This window comes from Crocuta crocuta, unplaced genomic scaffold (genome assembly GCF_008692635.1).
Source record: "Crocuta crocuta isolate KB4526 unplaced genomic scaffold, BGI_CrCroc_1.0 scaffold235, whole genome shotgun sequence".
Taxonomy (NCBI): domain Eukaryota; kingdom Metazoa; phylum Chordata; class Mammalia; order Carnivora; family Hyaenidae; genus Crocuta; species Crocuta crocuta.
In genome coordinates this window covers 4,804,774-4,828,456 of record NW_027531285.1, presented here as the reverse complement: position 1 = coordinate 4,828,456, position 23,683 = coordinate 4,804,774, and the positions used below count along the sequence as shown (strand labels likewise).

At 38.8% G+C, this 23,683-nt stretch overlaps 1 protein-coding gene across 1 annotated transcript in view; it reads left to right on the top strand.

Annotated features, from left to right (window-relative positions):
- Positions 1-4,066: 4,066 nt before the first annotated feature.
- Positions 4,067-23,683, top strand: part of MMP16 (matrix metallopeptidase 16) — a 278,364-nt gene continuing 258,747 nt past the window's right edge. The window contains exon 1 of the mRNA XM_077771266.1: positions 4,067-4,198. Within this exon, the coding sequence (XP_077627392.1) occupies positions 4,067-4,198 (132 nt within the window). The remainder of the gene's footprint in view (positions 4,199-23,683) is intronic.

Below are 23,683 nucleotides of genomic sequence, written 5' to 3'. Positions count from 1 at the left end.
TGGTAAATTTCTACTCTTCCTTCAAGATACCCTTGGAGAAGCAGTACTTTTGTGATGCTTTCTCCAAAGATCCCAATGAAAACTAATTAAAATTAAGTATTTATTCCACCCTTTTCTCTATTATCTTGCATATGTAATTACCTGATTCCTTACAGCATTGCTATAATTAGCATATGTCTGTCTCAGTATTTTCTTTCTGTTAGTATTTTTAAAAGCTTGGGGCACCTGGGTGGCTCAGTCGGTTAAGTGTCCGACTTCGGCTCAGGTCATGATCTCACGGTTCGTGGGTTCGAGCCCCACGTCGGGCTCTGTGATGACAGCAAGCTCAGAGCCTGGAGCCTGCTTCAGATTCTGTATCTCCCTCTCTCTCTGACCCTCCCCTGCTCACGCTGTCTCTATCTCTCAGAAATAAATAAAACATTAAAAAAATTTTAAAACCTTGAACACACATTAATTCATTCATTGCTCATTGAATGCCCACCAATGAATTTAGTAAATGTCTACAAAAATTTTATCATTATTACAAATCAGTAATTTGAGATTATCTTTTGAATTTATGATTCTCTACTTTCATTTCCTTAGAATGGCTCCTGGAAAGCACAAGTCTCCAAGAACATCTCACTAGTATAGGCACTTATAGTTTCATAGGTGGACTTCCACCTTTTAAAAACCATTACCTCTTTGTACCCAGTCTCTCCCCATTGCCAATCCTATGCATAATTCTGAAGATAATCTTTCTTAGTACCTATTCCTATCTAAAATGGTTTATAATTTTTAAAAGTTTATTTATTTATTTGAAGAAAGAGAGGGGGAATGGAGGAAGAGGCAGAGAGGGAGGGAAAGAGAGAAAATTCCAGGCAGGCTCTGCACTGTCAGCGCGGAGCTGGAGGCAGGGCTCCAACCCTCAAACCATGAGATCATCACCTGAGCAGAAGTCAGAAGCTTAACTGACTGAACCACCCAGAGGCCCCCTATCTAAAGTGGTTTAGTGACAAAAGATCCAACTCTTGATCTCTGCTCAGGTCCTGATCTCCTGGCTTTAGGGTTTGAGCCCTGCTGCAGGCTCTGTGTGGTCAGTGGAGCCTGCTTGGGATTCTTTCTCCCTCTCTCTCTGCCCTTCCTCCCCATCAAAAGTAAATAAATAAACTTAAAATAAAATAAAATGGGTTAATGATTCTTGTTTGATGAAACATTAACTCAACATTTCATTGCAATCCCTCCCTATATCTTATCCTCCACAAATACTGTATTAATATATGTGTTTATTCTGAGCTTAGGTATTTTCTTTGATAAACAGGTTGCTTGCAGTGAGAAATCTCTCCTTGCTAATAGCCAGCAACACCCATCTTGCATTCCACCTCCTTGACAAAATCTTCTAATATTTTGTCTCACTTAGCAAGGACTTGACCACTTAGAACTGTTTTCTCATGTACAACTTGTGTAAAACTTTTAAATCTCCCTCCTTTCAATACTATTTCAAGGATTTGGTAAAGAGTATGATTTTGTTTGTTGCCCTCCTCTAATTTTGCATTTTGCTAGATTTAATGTATACATTAAAATAGTTGTTGATTTATTGACAAATGCTCCCCACCACATTTTGTTACTTTATATTGCCATACAACACCATAGAACTTCTATATAATGATCCTACTTTCATGTTGCCTTCTAACCATTTTTTTAAAGGATGTCATCTCAACCTATGGTTTATAAAACTGTTAAGAGTAGAAATGGATTTCTATATGGAAAGTCACTGGAATGTAGCAGGAAAAGCACTACACTGGGAGTCAGAAAAGTCAGGCCTGAATTCTGCCACTTGAATGGTTTGCTGGAAAGTTCTATTACCATCATTTCTCCATCCGTGAAATAAAGACAAAACCCTGAAGAACGTTGTGAGAATTAAATGAGATACTATCTGTAAAAATATTCCGCAAATTTTAATATGCTATCCAACATAAAATCTTTCTTCTTCTTATGTCTTCAAAATTATTTTGTGGATAGGGCATGATGTGCATTGAGCAGACGGTCAGAAAAGTCTCCCTGGGAGTCCTGGGTCACGTAGGTGGGTCACATTTCCTCCAGTTTTTAAAGCAATAGTGGCAAAAACCTATACCTTAGCTTTTTTGTGTTTCTCTTTAGGATACAAATTATTACAGTCCTGTGCAATTTTTGGCAAAGCATTTTCCAACGTTTTTCATTTGCTTACCAAATAAGACCTCTTGCAGTCCTATTTCTTGCTTTATCAACTCACCCGTGAAATTTGCCTTGTCAATTCTGTCTTCCATCTCACCGAGGTAGCTGTCATACTTAGAGCAGCCTTTATTCTCAACCTCGCCTGCATTTCTTTCCCGTGGGCTCCTCTTCCCCTCTACTGGCTGCCAAGGAGAAGCACATTTATTGGCACGGCCCCCAAACAGATGCCCGCCTGCTTCCCTTCCCCCTTCCTCTTTCAGCCAAAGCATCACCTGCCAAGGGCTGGTGGTTGCTGCCCCCGCTGTCCACTGCCTCACACTGCTGAGGCTCCGAGTCCTTTTTGGCAGCCTCTTCCGAAGTTCCCTTGCCCGCATCTCTCCTGTGCTGCTTGCCAGCAGCCTCCTCCTCTCGCCTGCAGCTCTCCTAGCTCCCGCCAGCCTCTCCCCCGCTCGGTCTGCGCGCAGCCTCTTCCTCCCGCCCTTGCCAGCTGCTTTACTCGCCTTTCCTCAGGCTGCTCCCCCTCCTTTCCTCCTCAGCCCTTCCCCTCGCTCTCGCGGCGAGCTTTCTTTCCAGCGCCCCCACCCTCCCTAGCCTGATGTTTTGTTAACACGCGGGACCACCTCTCCTGGGTCCCGGTGTGTATGCACGTCCACTGGATAGAACATTTTTTGGAAAGTGAATATTTTCTTCCCTCTCAGTAATTCGGCTAGACACCAACCCCCAGATCCCGTGCCTACTCCCTGAGCCCGGAAAGGCTGGGTGTAGTGATGGTGTTAGAGATTCAGGGAGACAACAGACCACGGGCTCGGTCGGTGGACCCCAACAAAGTTTTGGACGCTCGGTACTTGTCATCTCAGGCTTCCCAAACTTGACCAGCCCGGCAACCTACGCTAGCGCCCAAACGGCGCACCGCTGCTCGGCGCTCCCTCAGATTCCCAGCGCCCCCTGACCTTCCAGGGACGCTTGATTGAGAAGGCCCGCCGCCCTCCAGGATCAGGCCTGGGCCACTCCCCAGCCCAAGCCGGGGTCCGCAGGCTGAGCCCCACCCAGTGTCTGGCCGGGGAGGGGCGCACTTGTTTCAGGATGCTCGGGGAGGGGGCGGGCGAGATGAAAGAATGGAGCAGCCCAGGTTCCCGGGTTCCCGTCTCACAGACAAGAAGTGGGCGGTGTGTTAAGGACCTCACCCCAATCCAGGGTCCTTCTGGAGATCTGGCTACTTCCAGTGCGCGGTACAGTAGCGGTTCCCCTTTACAAGCCGTCTCCTTTAAGAAGAGGGCGCGCTCACTCGCTCGTGTGTGTGTGTGTGTGTGTGTGTAGTTGCGTGTGTGCTCATGTGTAGATATGTGTGCGCGCGCGCCCGCTGATGTGTGTGTATGTGTGTGTGTGCGCGTGTGTGCGCGCGCGCGCGCTCAGGGCCCGAGAGTCAGGCAGACCCCGGGAAGGAGGAGTTATGTAGATTACGGATGAACATTCTGGAGGGGAGCGAGGAGAGGAGGGAAGGAGAAGCAGAGGCGAGAAGCAAGGAGCAGCAGAGGCCCTTCCCGCANGCGGCGGCGGCGGCGGCGGCGGCTGCTGCTGCGGCTGCGACTGGGCGCTTTGAGCCGGAACCGCCGGTGAACTTGGGCGCCACGTTCCCGGTAACGCGCCCCCGAGGATGGTGAATGCAAGCAGCTGCTGACCCTGTCTCCGCCGCTGCTTCTCGGGGGCTGCCGAGTGCTGGGCCCTCAGTCTCCTCCCCTTGCCGGGCTGTGGGTGAACCTGCAAGCTCCTTACCCACCCGGAGGACTTTTTTTTGAAAGGAAACCAGGGAGGGAGGGAGAGGGAGAGAGGGAGAAAACGAAGGGGAGCTCGTCCATCCACTGAAGCACAGTTCACTATGATCTTACTCACATTCAGCACTGGAAGACGGTTGGATTTCGTGCATCATTCGGGGGTATTTTTCTTGCAAACCTTGCTTTGGATTTTATGTGCTACCGTCTGCGGAACGGAGCAGTATTTCAATGTGGAGGTAAGACTATGAGAGCTTTCTTCCTTCCCCCTTGCCTGAGCTGCTCCCTGAAACATTGTTCACTCCTGGGATCCTGGTAGCTCAGAGCAGCCAAGGTCTCGACACATTGTTTCCCTTGCAGCCGCCGAGACCCTTGTTGAGTTCCCCTGTGTCTTAGGTGATGGATGCGCGCCAGACTGAGAATCCGTTATCCCCAGCAGCACAAAGCACGATGCTGCGCGCTCGGAGATACATTTGTAGCCGGTCCAGACTTGTCACCCAGGGAAAAGGCGAAGTCCTACATATAGCAAACGTGTGGCTTAGTAAAAGCAGTTTGAGTTTGTGCTCAATAAACTGTTCAGGAAATACAGAATTCATTGCCTGGCATCATGTGCCGCCTTGGTATTGTTCCTGAAATCTTTCTCCCCATGTTCTGTGCCTAACAAAGGAGGTTAAAATCAAAGAATCTGGAGGAGAGCGTGGGAATACTTGATATGTTTAATAACATTACTTTGTGACAAAACACTTGACTAGACAGAGTCTTTTTCTCATTTAGACATAACTTAATACACTGTAACTAGATCTGGCTACACAGAGGACATGAAATCCATCTCTTTTAAAGTGTCTTCTCTTCCCCTCCCCCGCCAGTGGAAAATAAACGTGGCCCAATGTAATAGTTCTGAGGTGTGTTTTTAATTTGATTTCACACTCTCATGGCAAAACCGAGAGGTTTTAGTCTGTCATTTGCTTTACTTTGATAGCTTTGGGAACAGACAGACATAAAGCAGAAGGGAACTTGAGGATAAGGACTTGTCAGACCTCTGCCAAAGTACTCTTCCTGTCATCAACTCAGCACTAAAGCCAGTTATGTGCAGTAAATCAATGGAAGTGTGTATACACCTGGGCTTTACCACCAGTTTATAACATACACGGTGGAATACAAAGACAGTAAGAGGGTTTGACTAAAATAGACTCCTTTTGATTAGATCTCCTGTGTTCTGACATCTCAAAAGAATTACAATTAAGTCTCTGAAGAATGATGTGATTTTTAAAATATTGTTGATTCTTTAAAGCTTACTGTCATTTTGTTGGGAGTGTGTGTTTACACAATAGCAGGACCTGTTGCACAGCATTTGAACATGTTTCATGTAACAGATTTATATACAAAGTGTGCATAATAAATGCCATGTGTGAGGCCATATTCTGAATATAACCTTGTGTTTATATAAACTGTTCTTAGGACTCCATGCAATAAGTGATGGTTGGTACAGAAACAAAGCACTTGGAAAAGTAAGAACCATTATCAAGAGTTGAAGAAGTTTACAGATGTTAAGTATGATTATATTACACAGAAACCCCAGTTTGAAAACCAAAACTGTTTAACCTTTTGAAAAATACCACTTTGTTTTTCTGAATAAAAAGAGAGATGCAAAAGGGGGTGAAAGTCCAGACTTTCTCTTGATTGCAAATTTGAACTTTCAGAATTACATGGCACAGATGGGTTTTTCTGTCTAATACTGAAATCAAGGGATAATTTAATGTTGAAACGACGGAGTACTTAGTTCATAGACTGAAGGAATGAAAGTGGCAAGCACTTATGAACAGAAGGCCCATTGCTTCAGTTTGGTGGTGATGTTGACGGTGGTAAGGTAGGGCTTGGGGGAGGTGGGCAGAAGTAAGTACTTGGTTTTATTTTGCTCACTATGGAGTAGAAGGGAGAGTCTGGATTGATTTCTACTTGCTTTGGGAAAGTCTTAGATTTGCTTTCAGACATTGTTGGGATACCATCAGTGTTTGGATGATTATTAGGTTTCCTTTTTGAGGCTATACATAAATTCTATTGTATTTCTTTACATTTGGAATCCCTTAAGCAGTTCAATCAGATATTATGCAAGAAAAGTTAATTTTACTAAAAAAAGATTTCATTTTAATTTTTCATGATCTTTTCTTCAAGATATATGTGAAAAATGTTTCATGGAAAAAAAGAGTCATTTCCCCACTTTTAGAGTATTTAAGTTATGCCATCCATGTTTATTACACTATGCCAATATTTAAGAATGATAAGAGGCTGGTACCATCTGAGACTTTAAGAACCTTATTTGATACACAAAAGATTTGCTATTGATTTAGATTAGATGATGCTTCGTAGTTTGTATTATTTCCAGTTAGTTTTTTTAAGCACTTGGGCATATCCTTAGTTGAGTTTATATACTTCTTTATGTGTCATGATAACCCCTGTTTTTCTTTTTTAATCATAAGAGTATCTGCTAGCAATTTCAACATACTGTAAAGAACATGGGATGACAGGGTCTTTTCAGACATGAATTTCTGCCTGATCTACCTTTATCACAGAGTTCCTTTTGGTGGAAGCGTGAATAGAAAGAATAGCCCATCATCACATCTTCTCTAGAAAAGCACTGATTGTGTTCTTCATTCTTGGTTGCAGAACATACACTGGGAATGCTTTATTTGATTGATTCCCAAGGACAGTCTTAAAATAAACAGTAATGGTATCAATCATGCATGAACCTCATATGATCATATTTTTTTTCTAGCAAGCACACCAAGTTATTATAGTTAGAACGAAGCTTCTGAGAGATGCTTTTTTTTTTTTTTTTTTTTTGTTGACAGCTGAAATTACAATGCTTTATTCCTCACTGAACTTCACAATTGGTGGGAACACTATACTTTCTATCCCTGTACTTTAAGGTTTAAAAACATATTTTTCTCTGACGATGTGGGGATTGGGTAGAAATATTTATGTTAACTCTTTCCTGCTTATTTTTTTTTTTTAACAATATAAGCATTTGGGATTTTCAGTTATCAGAGCAGGAGATATTTCTTAATATGCTGATGAAAGCCTGTGACAGAGAAAGAGTGCATTTTGTTTATTTGTTTTTGTTTTTAAGAAGTGAAAGGGAGCGTCTCAGTAGTTAAGAAAGGGTCAGACACTACCAGTAGTAGTACTGTGGAAGAGATTCAGTTCATTCGTCTCCTTATATATTTTAGATAGAACAGATTTTTATGCCAAATTTTCCATGTATATTTGTTTAAAGATTTTTGTACACTATTGGACCCATTTTGGGGGTGTGGGTCTTTCAGTGTGTAAGTCATTACTATGATGCAAAAGAAGTACATTGTTAATGTTAAGTAAAAGTCAAAGACTCCTATAATTGGACAGCAGTCTCAAGCAGAGGTGTTCATTGGTCAGATGAAGCTAAATTGTTAACAAAGAATTAGGATTGAAACTCTGTGCTCTAAAAAATTACATTGTCTCTAAAATAATGTTGTTATGTGGAAGATCATGATCCTGGGGCTCTTTATTTTTTAAATTTTGCGGGTTTTTTAATACTCTGCAAGCATTTTTGTTATGAAATTTGAGATAGTATATAGTTCATGAGAGTAATAACTTTCATCATCAACTTTGATAGTTTGTCAAAAGTTAAATATATTAGCAACATATTGTTGTTTCTTAAACAATCACACACATTTCTAACCAGGAAAATTATTCTAAGCCAATTTAATGGTAAAATAAAGATGTGATATTCTGAAAGGTGCACATATCAAAGCATAAGAAGTTGATTACTTATTTTGTGACAAATATTATAAAGCAAAAATTGATTTTGTTGTTCCTAATTAATGAAACAAGAGAGATTCTGTATTTTTAAAAAAGATATTTTATGACAAATACTATGAATCATGAGTGTAACCATTTCCTGCATTCTTCCTACAGTATATTTCTTTAACTGATTTAGCATTTATCTATTCACCTTTGTCAGGTTTATCTGAATCCACTTGAAAGGTCAGAATTTACTTGGAGTAGCTCTGTACTACATATAAACTTGGCAGTAATTGGTGATGAGGCATTTCAGAGATTAAAGATCTCTTTTACACATTTTAAAATGTCATATATTGGGGGTTACTCCTTTTCATATATCTTGCTTTCTGCTTGTTTAATCAACATGCATTATTTAATTTGCTCATGGAAGTTTGCTGATGCTGTGGTCTGGTCATCCCCCTTGAATAAGGGACTGTTCTGATTACATCCCATAATTCCCCCTGTAGCAGTTTTTACTGGGCAAGAACAGGGACTACATGACTGATTCAGAAAGGTTTTTATCTACTTCAAGATTCAAGCTTTCCAAGATGGCCCTGGTATGCTGGCTGTTCAGAATGCTCATAAGGACCAAAAACTATGACCAAGAGACCAGAAGACAGCTTCTCCTGTGTGTCCCACCTTATGCTTTTCTCTGTTCAGACTTTTCTGCCCCAAATCTAGGGTTATTCATGAAACCCTTCTAGGTGAGTGTATGCCAGCAAGATAGGATATCTTACCATCACCCTGAGAAGTCCACTGAGAGTAACTTTCCAAGTCCATCATTCTCTATACAGTTGGGTTTCCTCTTTCAGGAGCTTCTTCCCCATCAAGTAAGGATAGAGTTAGCTTCAGTAACAGCTCTTTAAATCTCTGGAGTCAAGTTAAAAGTGACAAGTTTAAAGGTTTTACTTTTTCTTATTCATGCTATTTCAGGTTATGAACATAAAATTTTAATGTACTTGTTCAGTGGTATAATTCTTTTCTCTGAAGTTAGATTAATCAATTATTTTATGTAAATGTATTACACTGCCTGACCTATCCCAACCACTCAAAATATACCTGTTCAGAATATTTGGTAAATGNTCGATGTCAAAAGAAAAAAGATTCCTTTAGGTCTTTCAGGAACTTTCTGACCCTTCAGCATGTATATTCAAATAGAGAAAGTCATTTTTTATGTTACTTTCTGTCACAATTTATTTTATATATCTGTGAATATAATTATAGCCATCAAATTGTTCTTTAGTTTGGAGTAGTATAATGATTAAGATCACATATTCTGACATCAGATTGCTAGATTCTAATCCCAGCTCTTTTACTTGCAAGTTAGTTATTAAGTTAATAATGAACTAGTTCATCAATCTCTGAACCTCAGTGTATATATCTGTAAAACGGGTATACTAATAGTACGGGCCTCATAGAGTTATTTTGATTAAATGAATGTATGTAGATCATATTAAATCTGATGGATACATAGGAACATGCCTTCACATGGTTAAACATTCAATACTTTTTAGATGTCATTATTAGTAGCAAAAGGGAAGGATGCTGATTCAAAGGTAAATTGTCATGGTAGCATCTAATTATGTAAAAGTCTATCAGGTTAGGACATACCAGTTGTCCAGGAAGACTTTTTTTAATACCTATTTCATTTTTAAAAAGTATAATACACTGAATACCAACCACTGACATCAGTACATTTTCTTCCAGTGGGTTTTTCTTAGACAGTTTAGTTCAGGAATATGATTTGCACATTTTGTCTTGTCATCTGTTACTATCATGGAATGTCAAGTTCAGCTCACACCTTCTTTTACAAGACTGAGTTTGCAGAAATCTGTTCATCTTTTCTAATACCATGGAAAATAAATAGGCCTTATGATTCAGTAGGCCTGCTTATTTTAATTGGCTCAAGGCCAATGTGCTTCCTATCTACTGTAGGTGGAATTCAGTATATAACTTAGTCCAGGTTTTTGTTATACCACAAATCCAGAACATAAAACTCTTTTTTTTTAATTAATAGAAGAAGGGGGGGTAGAAAAAATATTAAAGTGGTGGAAAAAGATATTAAAGTGATTTTGGGGTGCCTAGGTGGGTTAGTTGGATAAGTGTCTGACTTCGGCTCAGGTCATCATCTCACATGTTCCTGAGTTCAAATCCCGCCACCACCTCAGGCTCTCTGCTGTCAGTTGGAGCCTGATTCTGATCTTACGTTTCCCTCTCTCTGTCACTCCCCCACTCAAAATAAATAAACATTAAAAAATATTTTTTATAATTACAAAGACTTTTTTTTTTTTTTTAAAGCAACAATCTTATCCTTTAACAATGGGAATAGAAGGTAGCCAGCAATGTAATGGAATCCTAGGACAGAGGTCAAGGGATGTCTGCTTTAACTTTGGTTCTTGTACTAACATAGCTTTGATCTTGAACAAGTCATTGCTTTAATGCCTTCATCTGCAAAAACAAAAATTGAACAAAACTATCTCTAAAGACATTTCCAATTTTGAAATCCTATTATATTTAGCCTCCAAGCTTTAATTTATATAGACAAAAGAGGAAAATTGTACATATTTACTATGTAAATTTTGGAGCAATTAGATCTCAAAGGTAGAGTGTTCAGAGTTTTTTTTTTTTCTTGAAGTAGATATCATGAAGACATACAGAATGTGCAACTTAATTCTAACATTTGTTATCATCTGTAGTGACATAGGGTGTTCCATTTTGAAATAATCCTAGCCTTCTGCTGAGTAATAAAAACACTGGCAGCAGTAGCAAATTATATGTAATTTTAAAATCAATTTTTGGCCAAGGGAGCAAACTTTAAAAATTTAATGTTAAAAACATGGCTTGATGTTATTTTGAAAAATATGTATCAGCTATAAGTTGGCACTTCAGTCTTAAAAAGGCAATTTGAAATAAGATCAAAATTTGGTTTTTGGGTGGGGGAGAGGGTCTCATATTTTAAATCTGTATATTATCTATAAAAAGTATACACATTTTATAGTGAAATGAAGCATTATACTATATATACTTTTTACCTGTTGTGGAAAATAATTTTGGCACATGGCTCTTTGATGGTTATTTTTATTCTTTGTAACACTTTTGATTTTGAATGTGAAAAATCAGATTCCATTTGTTTTATAAAATATACAGCTTATTTGAACAGGAAAATATTCCATGCTAAAAGGATAAAATACTAAGTAGTAATATGTGTGATACTCAGTTTTTCATTTGCCTTCTTTTTCTTTTTCATGGGAAATTTATTTATAGATTTTGAGGTTCATAAAACCATATTTTATTGTTGCTTCCTGTCATTTAGCACTCTGAGTGGATGTTTTTTGTTTTAGTGTTTCACCACAGTCCTTTGGCATTGGGCATCCTTAGATTTGAATCAGTGGAATATCTTGATGAGCCTGTTAACAGAAGTTTAGCCAATAGAATAAGAAAAATCCCACTGTGGCCCTCTGACCTTTGATTAAATGTGATCTGTGGGTGTAGTATAGAAAAGGAGGCTAGAGGGAGCTATTGAGCTGCTTAAAGACTCCAATGGAGTAGAAGAATTTGGTTTAAAAATCAAGGACACTAGGTGTAATCACATGCCTTCAAATGAATCATGGCCAACCATAGAGAGTTTAAAGAAATCAGTGAACACATGATTTGTGATTTAAGATGTGTGATAGGTTTACTGAGAGCCTCTTGGCACTAATGATTACATATTGATGAACTAAGAAGGAAATAAGCACTTTTCAGGGAGGCCAGGAGTTCTGGGTATGATAGCATGACAAAGAATGTTATAATGCAGGACTGCTTTATATATCCCTTGCTTTTAGGTGTAGAGTAGGTCAGAAACTATACATTATAGTGACTGCAGGTGCTTTTGGTATTTTCATTTTAACTAAAATGACGAGTAAAATAATTCTAGTCTTACAGATGAGAGGTGGGCTAAATTTATTTAATTGTGCCTTTTTGGTTATGTGTAGTAGCAAAAATCCAATTTCAAAAGCTTGTGAGACTAAAGTTATCTTATTTTTTAATGTTTATCATAGGGCCTGTTGAACCAATGTTTTTCCATGAAAGCAGATGTGAAAATACAGGTTTTACCTATTCTTGTTTAAAACAATATTTTTATTGGGGCGTCTGTGTGGCTCAGTCGGTTAAGCGTCCGACTTCGGCTCAGGTCATGATCTCACGGTTCGTGGGTTCAAGCCCTGCGTCCGGCTCTGTGCTCACAGCTCAGAGCCTGGAGCCTGTTTCAGATTCTGTGTCTCCCTCTCTCTCTGACCCTCCCCTGCTCACGCTGTCTCTCTCTCTCTCAAAAATAAATAAAACATTTACAAAAAAAAAATAAAAAATTTTCATTTTAAAATTAAAAAAATCTTTGCTGTTTATTTATTTTTGAGAGAGAGAGAGAGAGAGAGAGAAACAGAAACAGAACTCAAGCATAGGAAGAGCAGAGGGAGAGGGAGACACAGAACCCGAAGCAGGCTCCAGGCTCTGAGCTGTCAGCACAGAGCCCGACATGGGGTTCGAACTCATGAACTGCGAATTCATGACCTGAGCCAAAGTTGGATGCTTAACTGACTGAGCCACCCAGGTGCCTCTACCTATTTTTCTTTTTAAAAATATGTATGAAATGAGCCACGAAAGTGTGAAGCTGTTTTCTTTAAATAGGAACCTCAGACATGTTTTCAATTGAGCGGATTATAATATGACCTCTGGTGGAGGGAGGCAGTCACTAATGAATGGGGCATACCACCCTTTAATTAAGATATTATAACTTCCTCACAAGCCTCATTCCAAGGTTTAAAAAGTTTTTTAATCTAGTCAGTTACATGAACCATAGATGAATGAAGTAAGCCATGGTCACATAGAGGGTCTCAGGAGAAATAATCCTTAGAGTAATGTTTTCAAATGACCAAATAAACCCAAATAAACTACTCACTGGAATGGAATTTTTCAGTATTTGTTTTAGTCACGCTTAAGTTAAGGGGGAATAAACTGTCCCCTTTTAAGGGAAGCTGGATACTCTTATGAACTTTATTTCATGTCCCCAAATTGCACGCACCTGAGGTGATGTCAGTGGCATGCAGGCGTGATCTGCACAAGCTGATGCAGAGTCAAACCCTGAGTGGTGTGAATGGAGGCATTTTTTCCATGGGAACATTCACAGTTGAACTCTACCATGTGTTAAGAGTTTGCCATTCTTTATAGTGATTGGATATTTGAGTTTGTTTGGGCTTTCTAATCATGGCGGTGCATTCAGCCCCCTCTTTACTCTAAACGAGTGCTAAGTGGTTCCTCCTCCCAGTCCTACTTGTTTCTTCTTGTTTGGGTCTTGAGGGACTTCATATTTTAGGGTTTTTTAAATGTTTATTTATTTTTTGGGGGGGCAATGTGAGGGAGGGAGGGGCAGAGAGAGAGAGGGGGACACAGATGCCAAAGCAGGCTCCAGGCTCTGAGCTGTCAGTACAGAGCCCAGTGTGGGGCAGGAACTCATGAGCCGCAAGGTCGTGACCTGAGCTAAATAAAGTCAGACCCAACCGACTGAGTCACTCAGGTGCCCCATATTTTAGTTTTATTGCAGGACACCAGGCTTGAAAATTGGCTGAAATTTCACAGAAAACCACATTTGCACCCCTCCTTTCTTTCATTGTGATAAGGAAAAATAGATTCAGTAACTTCCAGAGTCAAGTATATACTCCATGATTTGTATGAAATTACAAACAAATTTATGAAAACTCACTCCCAGTTACCAATAAAACTTGTTTGGAGGTCTGGGTGTTCTAATATTGTTAAGAGCTCTACTCCTATAACTTACTGGTTTGCTCCTGCATGTGGATTGAATGAAATTGTTTGTTCCATACGTGACCCAAGCATATTACTTAACCATTCTTTGCCTTATTTTGACCATTCATAAAACTGATCTGTGATCTTTACTGTTTGCTTATAGCACAGGTTTTGTATGACAACACTGAGAAAATGTCAAGCAATCTCGTTCAATAGGAATAAGGTATATCTCAGTGCCTTCATTCCCACTGATGACCAGAGTTTAGAAACAATTATGTGCTGGCATTATGTTCTAATTAGACAATGTCCAAGTAACCAACAAAACAGATATACATAGAATTGATTTTATTGAATACCTTATTTTCATGATAATAACAAATGTTAATTAACTCTGGTTGAAGAATTGCTGAGTGCCTGATTGTGTTCTAAGTGCTTCATATATATTAACTCATTTAAATTTCATTACAATCTTGTGAGTTAACACTGTCATTTCTCTTTCACAAATGAGGTCTCTTGAGACACAAAGAGGCTGAGGAACTTGCCAAGGCCAGGTAGCTCTGAGTCTCCTGGAGTAGCCCAGAATCAAAGCTTGTGGGCTGGCTGCAGAGCCTGTGCTCTCAACCAAGTAAATACATATAGGCAAAAATTAATTTCCAGTAAGACAGTATGGTCCAGTTCCATTGCTCACATCTTTGGTATATCCAACTCAAAGGAGATACACACTGAAAGTGCTAGGCCTACCCTAGTCCTACCCTGGAGTGAAGACTGAATAGGCTGCTATTGATTTGTTGATTCAAGATTCAGTATCTTGGTGCTCAGTGGTTTTACTGTTTAATACTCTATGAGTTTTTACTTATTAGAAAGTTGGTAACCTATGTTTAGTTACATATAATATTAAATGCGGCATAATCTTGAGGCCCCTAGGTGGTTAAGTCAGTTGAGCATCCGATTCTTGATTTTGGCTCAGGTCATGATCCCAGGGTTCTGGGATCAAGCCCTGCATTGGGCTCTGTGCTGTGTGTGGAGCCTGGTTAAGATTCTCATTCTCTCTCTCTCCACACTCCCCCTCTGCCCCTCTTCCCTAATCAAGCTCTCTCTCTCTCTTTCTCAAGAAACTAAAACTAAAAAATAAATAAATGTGGCATAATCTTTAATTACATATGAAAGTAATCATTATATTTCCTTCCTTAACTATTTGCCATGTTGCAGTTAACATTAAATGTGATTTTTAAAAGTTTTAGGAAGATTTGATTATATTCCAAGATGAAAAGAATAGAACATTATAGAAAATGTAAAGGAAAGCCAATGTCAGGTCTGTGTTCTCTTGTCCTCCAGGGGAGATACGGCTACTGAAAGGCATGTTCTATGACTTTTGGAGTTTGTTATTTTTATATGTTATATCAGTTGAGTAGAAGTTATAAGGAAACCAGTTTATTTTATTATTTCAGACATGTTTAGTTGTAATATAAATGAAAGCTTTCTCAGAGTTAGGTTAATCTGGAGATGGATTGAGTGCTTTGGAAGTTAGTGAGTGCCTCCTCACTGTTTGAGAATAGACCAGCTATCTGGTCATTGTCTTTGTTGTGGAGGGAATGGAAGCTTACAGATTGGTGGTTGGCCAAAGACTGAAAAAAAAAAAAACCCAAAAACAAAACATCTTTATTCCGTAATCTCATTGCTGTGTATAACTTTCAGGGCTCACTTAGTTCATTCATTAGCCTTTCTAGGAGGACTGTTTCCGAACCCATTTACAATCTGATTAACTGATTTTATGCAAATTTCTCAGTGTTAAATATTCATTCACCTATCTCTCACCTCACTTAGAGGTGGTATATCATGATGGCTATATGCAAGAACTTTTGAAGAAATGTGTAGAAAATCTTAGCTGAATCTCTACAAGCACACTGAACTTGAGTGAGCCAGGTTATTGACCACATGCCCCAATTTGTTCATGGGTAAAGTAGAGATTATAATACCCAATTCATGGCTTATTGTAAGATTAAAGAAATGGAGGATAATGGGGTGAGGTAAATAATAGGCTCTTGATTTATCCTACCTCCTGAAGTAACCAAAATCTATGATGAAAAAATGGATTTCAAGTCACTCGACATCAGGTAATAAAGTGCAGACATCCCTGAGAAATGGGAAACAAAGTGAACCCTTAATTGTCTCATTTTACCACCCTGAGAGTGCTTCCAGGCAATAATACAGGGAAGGCAGAACCCAAGTTTAGCCAGGCAGACCCCGTGTGTTAAGGAGATGGAGCTGGGGGTATGATGAGATCAAGGTGGCTAGAATGCACAGGTTGGAATCCCAGAGAAGAGAGAATTACACAGAGCAAACACACTGGAAGTCTGCAGAGAGTTCCCTTGAATATTTAGTTGAGAATTAATCTGCTCACTCCTGTGAAGTAACACCTAAGGGCTAGGGAAAGAAGCACCTAATGGAGAGAGGACGATACTTGGTGCTCACACAGGGCACCATTCCCATCAGCCACACTTGAAAACCTCATCATTTACAGGACAGCGGGCAGATTACTCAGAACCATCCTGCCCCGATAGCGGGAGCAAAGTCCTGGACTGAATACCTCTCTAGTTCTGCTTAAAAAGTCTTAAAAGCAAGACTTGAAAGGATTGAACTGTTTCTAAGGGACTTAATTGCTTCCCACAACAAAGCTCAATAAGATATATAGGAATACAAAAATGTGCAGCACCCAGCAGTTTAAAATTCACAATGTCTGGTATTCAATAAAAAAAAAAATTACCAAGCATGCAAAGAAGCAGAAAAACGCAACTCATAACGAGGAGAAGCATCTATCTAAAGTAATCCAAAAGTGACACAGATGTTGGAATTAGCAGATAAGAATAATAAAACTGTTATTACCACTATATTCTTTGTTCAAAAACTTAAGACATGGAAGATATTAAAAAAAGGCTCAAATTGGATTTGTAGAGATTGAAACTACAATATGTGACATTAAAGATACACTTGAAATTTATAGCCGACTTGACATTACTGAAGAAAAAAGATAGTGAGCTTGAAGTCAGCATAAGTTATACAGAGTGAAACACAGGGAGAAAAGAAAATTTATAAGGTGAGTGGCACATAGGATATAGAGGACAATTTCAGGAGGCCTAATATATGTGTTAATTTGAGTCCTTGACCAGGGAGGGAGAAGAAAGAGTATTTGGGGATATAATGACTAAAGCTTTCTCTTATTTTATGGAAAACATATAAATTCATGGATCAGAGAGTCTCAGTGAATCAATCCCAAACACACACACACACAAAACAACATGAAGAAAACTAAAGCAAGGCACACTGTAATCAAATTGTTAAAATGAGTGATAAACAAAGTTTTATGAAAAATAAATTTGACAAAAAAACACTAGTAAAATACAGACATTCTCTTTTACAGTTTCCCAAAGACCTGGAATATCTAGCTTAATGAAAGGCAGCTGGATTTTCATATTCATTTCTCTATTCGCACTTACAATGCTGTAAATCACGTAGCCTCTGGTCAAATGCAGTGTCAATTGCAAGTAAATGAGAGTGAAAAGACAAATGGCCTCACATTAAAATAATTTTGCCTAGTAGGCTCTTGTAAGAGGTGTAGGACCTCCAGAGGTTCCTGAACCAAGTCTTGAGAACCATTGTTCAAGTAATTATTCTGTTTTCTCTTTTTATTCCTGGGTGTAACTAAGATCCATGTACCTTAAGTCTTCATCATCATGTGGAAGTCTTTCATTTCTTTCCTACCTCTGTTCTTATCCCTACCCAGCCTTTCCCTAATCCCCATCTGCACCCCCACCAGAAAATGGCCCATTTTGCATTTAAAATAACCTTCGTTACTACTTATTCTTCGAAGTACCTTTCATAATTATCATCCCAGAGTGTTTTACCTTATTTCAAAGTTAAATACTGATGTATGTATGTAAGACAAAGGCTCACTTTAAAAATTATTGTTGAAAATCCATTAAATAGCTTGTTAATTGCTAAAACTTGGCACATGGACACTCAGAAGTCAAGTATCAACTTCTTTTGTTTCTCTATGCCTTTCATTTTTGGTCTTCCTGACTCTGGAACCATGTAGGCCAAACTATATTTACCAGAAGAGAAATTTAAGGAGATTTAAATTAAATAATTCTTCTGTTTCCCTGGAACATATGGCTAAATTTGGTATGTTAAATTAAATGCAAAAAAACCCTGTTGTACAAGGTTTCTGTGTAATAGATTCATATCCGACTCTCACAGTAAATTATGACTTTATGATGAGACAGTATATCTGCTGTGGTCACCACTATATTTTATGAGCCTAACACTGCCTTACAGAAAGTACAAAGCTCAGGAGATAAGTGCTTGAAGGAATGAATGGACTACATTATCCCATTTCATAGGTGTTAGTTTCTAGTTTAACTGATATTTTTTGACTCATTTCAATAGTTGTTATTTGCCTTAACTCAATTAGCCCTTACTAGGTGAAAACCATAGCACTTATACCATATACATGTGCTTCAGTTACTTTATTAAAAATATTTAGCTTCTAATAATCAAAGGTATATCTATCTTAATGATATGATCAGTGGTTAACTGGTAAGGAGCTGGGACTTCTAGATTTCTTTCTAGTCATTGCCATTATTATATCAGTATATCTGGTGTAAACAAGTGTTTTCTATCTTCCTTCACTGATGCAGCATTTATATAAATGCCTATTGGCTTGACGTTAAAAAATGGTCACTTTTTTTCAGAGGTGTGTATCAAAACAGCTAGGGAAACAAATATAAAGGAAAATAACCTTGTTCTACTTCAGTGACTTCAGTTGTAGTTATTACTATTAATAAATGTCATCTTTCCCAAGACAGTTTCTAGGAAAGAGCGAAAACAATTTTACTTGCATTTCCCTGGACATCTTAAATCATTTCAATCCCTCTTTTAGCTACACTGATGAAAAAAATGTTGATATGCTATCGACTTTTGCACCCATTAGCATGTAAAACCCCAAGAGTGAACAATCACATAGTAATTTGAATTTCTAACTTACATTAAGATTAGATCATGTTTATTGTTCTAACAAGTACAATATTGAAGACCCATGAAGAATTGACTCAAGAGATGTTAAAATTGATGGATTTTCTTTTGTTGAACATCTACACATTGGTAATCAGCAGGACAAGAAGAGGAAAAAGAAGACTTTCTTCAGTCTTTCATTGATACATGTACTGTCTATCTGGATTACATCTTTCTTAGGAGAGGAAATGTAGCCTTCTGAATATTAAAGGGTCCATTATTCACTTCTGCATTTACCAGGAAGAATTAGTGGTCTGGTATAACATCGTGTTAGGAATGGCAAAACTGAGTCTTTTAACTGGAGACCGCCATCTGCCTAATGTCTGCAGGTTCATTCATTTAAAAACCGACAATCTCCTTTTCTTTTCTTCTTGTTACTTGAATAACTTACAGAAATTCTGTAGATGCACACACACATACATTTCCCCCTGCCTTTCTTCCTTTTAATGGGAGCACGTAATTTAAAATGTTCTACACATTTTTGCGGCACCTGGGTGGCTCAGTTGGTTGAGGGTCCGACTTTGGCTCAGGTCATGATCTCATGGTCCATGCGTTACGGCCCTGCTTTGGGCTCTGTGCTGCCAGCTCAGAGCCTGGAGCCTGCTTCGGATTCTGTGTCTCCCTTTCCCTCTCTGCGCCTCCTCTGCTCTCTCTCAAAAATAAATGAAAACATTAAAGAAAATTAAAAAAAATTCTCTATACATTTTTAACATAGAGAATTTTTCACATCAGTACATAAAGAACAACTTCATATTTATATGGTAACTTATAACTTACGGGGTAATTTATTTAACTACAGAATTATCGCTGGACAAGTAGTTTATTTTCAAACTTGTATCTATTATAAACAATAATACAATGTGCTTTCTTAAGCATTTGTGAGTTTATTAACAAATAATATTTCTGGAAGTGTAAATGCTATAGTAATGGCTATATATTTATTTATAATTTTGGTAAATTCTGACAAATTGCAACCCCCTAAATACATCAAATTAATAGTTTTCAACAGTGCTTGAGCATGGCTGGTTCCATGCACACCTGTCATTACCTAAAAATTTTTCCTAATCTCTTGAGTGAAAAATTAATTTTATGCAAATTTAAATATTGATAGTTAGCATTTTAAAAATACTGTAATCCATTTACATTTCTTATTGCAAAGATTTCTATATCCTGTCATTCTTTATTTTCTTTCTTACTGATTTTTAAAAATGTATTTTATTTATTTCTGAGAGAGAGAGACAGCATGAGTGGGGGAGGGTCAGAGAGAGAAGGAGATACAGAATTGGAAGCAGGCCCCAGGCTCTGAGCTAGCTGTCAGCATAGAGCCTGACGCGGGGCTTGGGGCTCGAACCCATGAACCGTGTGATCATGCCCTGAGCCGAAGTCAGACGCTTAATCAAATGAGCCTCCCAGGTGCCCCCTCTTTCTTACTGATTTATAACAGCTCTATGTGTAAAGAAAGTTGACCCATTCTCTGTCCCGTGTGATATTATGAATTTGTTGATACATTTTGGTTTTGCTAATTTTTTCAGATTAATTAGTCATTTATATAATGACTTTTAGTTTTGTATTCTGCTTTAAGAAGTATCCAGCATTTTAATTTTTTTTTAATGTTTTATTTATTTCTAGGAGAGAGAGAGAGACAGCGTGAGCAGGGGAGGGTCAGAGAGAGAGGGAGTCACAGACTGAAACAGGCTCCAGGCTCTGAGCTGGCAGTCAGCACAGAGCCCGACGCGGGGCTCGAATCCACGAACCGCGAGATCGTGACCTAAGCGAAAGTCGGACGCTTAACCGACTAAGCCACCCAGGCGCCCCTGGCATTTTAAAAGTGTTTTTTTAAAAGCACTCATTTTGGGGACTCCTGGGTTGCTCAGTCGGTTAAGCATCTGCCTTGAGTTCAGAACATGATCTCATGGTTTATGGGTTTGAGCCCTGCATCTGACTCTGCACTGACAGCTCTGAGCCTGGAGCCTGCATCAGATTCTGTGTCTCCCTCTCTCTCTTTGTCTCTCTCCTTATTGTGCTCTCTCTCTCAAAAATAATTTTTAAAAACTTAAAAAAGAAAAAAACACTCCTTTGTTTCCTTTTTTCCCCCGTTTAAATCTTTAGGTAAAAGACTTATGTGCAGGCACAAAAATTGGAATCTAATTCATTTTCTCCAAAACTGGTTAACAGGTGCTTCGGCACTATATATTGAGTAATAATGTCTTCCTTCCATAGCACTTAGGTGTTGTTGAGAACTAATAACTATACAATACAATGCCTTAGCACCAATTTGATTTGATCTGATGGATTTGTGGGTGGTCCAGGGCACCTCTGTTTCACACAGCTAGGTCAGGGTGACTCTGCTGTATGTATTGCATGTGGTCTTAGAACCAGAGGAAAACTGGAATATGTTCCCTTGGTGGTGGTGAAAGCACTAGAGGAAAAGCAGCCACAGCTGATGCCTCTGACTTCTTAGCCTCTTAATTAGCACGCAGTGTCTTCTGACCACATTCTTTTGCCCAAGCAAGTTGGTTACATAGCAAGCCCCAATGTCAAGGGGGTTGGATATACATGTTGCCTCTGATGAGGCCAGCACAAAGGTGTGGATGTAGGAGGAGTGAAATATTGGGATCGGTAATTCAATCTGTGACATCCTCACTGATTTAAAAGCTGCCTTTGTCATATACTAATTTTCACAAGTAATTCAACCTGTTTCTGGACACAGTTTTCTTCACTGATGTATTTAAATCTTCCTGGGACAATACCAAGCTTATTCTTCTCAGTAGTGTTTTGCAGCTTTCTGTAGATTTGGAGTTAGGTTTTTCCTTTTCTGTTGCTATTTAGAATGGGAACTTCCAATGTGTACTCAGTCACCTAAGCATCCAAATCTTAATTTCTGCTCAGGTCATGATCCCAGGGTTGTGGGATCAAGCCCTGCTTCAGACTCCATGCTGATTGTGGAACCTGCTTGGATTCTCTATCTGTGTCCCTCTGCTGCTCATACATATGCACTTGCTCTCTTTCTTAAAAAAAAAATTAAAATGGGAACCTCCATTCTATTTACCAAGCAATTTTATGTAAAGAAAAATGCTCACTTATTGTGGTGAGTGCTTTGTAATGTATATACAATAATTGTCTTATCACTATGGATACACCTGAAAGTGATATATCAACTATACTTGAATGAAAAAAAAAACAAAACTTTCGTGATATTTCCTCCCCAAAAAAACAAAAAGCAAAGCTGTTTATTTTTATATATTAATTATCAAATACCTTGTTAAATCATCATACTGTATCATATAATCCTTCTGTGTATCCTCTTGAATAGTCTGGACACCCACTCATAAAGATAACTCTACATCTTGTTTTCTTCTCTGATTCATTCTTTTGGTTAATTGACTGACTAGTTCATCTAGGGCAGTATTAAGTAATTATGACACTAGGCACATTGTCTTTATTATGACTTTAGGGGAAATAAATACCTATTTGTTTTCAATTGTCAATTACTCTCAAAAATAGTTAAAATCCTAGTTATTTTTTTCCAGGATAGTTAATTCTAGAATCTTTGTATATTTCCTTTAAATTAACGACTGATGGTGAGGACACAGCACGACTCACATGGCAAGATACTGAAATTTGGTATTATCCACATTTTCTATTTTTCCTCAGTTTTAATGTGGTTTTTGTTTTATTATTTCCTTGTAGTTTCCTTGAAAGTTTCCTTAAATTTTGCATCTCTGACTTAGTAGTCCTAGTATTTCCATGAATATCACAGTGCTGGGTGGACAAAGTTGTTTTCCGAGTGAAACAACGAATGGATTGGTTAGTTTTGTGATAGAATTTGGACATTTTACTCGAGACTTTTATTCAGTACTCCTGATTTCATGCAACAGAAAGCCACCTTGATCCACCTTGCCCAGTATAGGAGGTTTATTGGAAAATACTAGGGTAATTCACAGATTGTGGGGAAGAGCTGACCCAGGAATCCCGGGACAGTTGCAAATACCTTAAAGCTGAGACCTTTGCAGAACTTTCTGTCTCACCCTCACTCTTGCCTCTCTTTGTGGTTTGGCTTCTTTCTCTTGCTGCAGATTGTCTGTTTTCCTATTGTATGGGTTTCCTGTCACCTGGCAACCATTTTTTTAAATCACTTTTCTTAGAGAGAATGTCTTCCCTCTGCCCGTATGCATATATTTCCAGCTCCGCTATGAAAAACCCTGCAGAAAGTTTCTCATTAGCCCAGTTTGGATCATTTGCCTCTTCTTGTAGCTGGAAATACTCTGTGGGACCGTGACGGCAGCTCCTAGTAGAGTCTGATAGTTGGAGTGGAGCAGTAGTAGTTTCCTCAGAAAAGGGAAGGCATGTTAGACAGAGCTTCAATGATAGGTGTCTAAAACAGCTGACTTGATTTATTCTTTTTTTCTTTTCTACCTTTCCCTTTAATCTATTTTCCCGTTTCTTCAGCATTTCCAACTGCCCACGCCCCCACATATGTACAATTACTGTACTATTTTGCTCTTCCCCTTTCTTGTCTTTGTCATTATCCCTCCATTTCTCTAAACAAGTTAAGATTAAGGTATGTTTTCTGCTGCAGGGTTGTAACCTATTTGCGTGAAAAAGCTGTAAGAAGAGTCAACCATGTGCAGATGACTGTATAATAGAGCACAGAAATTAGGATAAATGTGGCGGAGTTTTGAACCAGTGTGGCTGAGAAAACCACAAAGCCAAGAGACTTACTGATGGGATCAAACAATAAATTTTGGACATCTTCAGTATTCGCACTCAAGAGATGAGAAATAAATAACTTTTTGTTCCAGAAATTTCTTTAACTAATTTTATTTGAGATGTGACAGCAAAGTGCTGAGACTGTTGCTCTTTGCCCTCCCAATCCTTCTTTTTCTACATTAGGACCTTAACTGTAATTTAGATCAGTGCTTTTTTAGAGGAAGAATCTGAGGACCTGGTTGTCAACACCTCAGGCTTCACAGGAAGTTTGTGGTAGATGCCAGAGTAGAAAACAGAGCTTGGGACTCCCGTGTTCTGGCCAAGGTTTATGAGGAAGTGTGCTGGTGTCA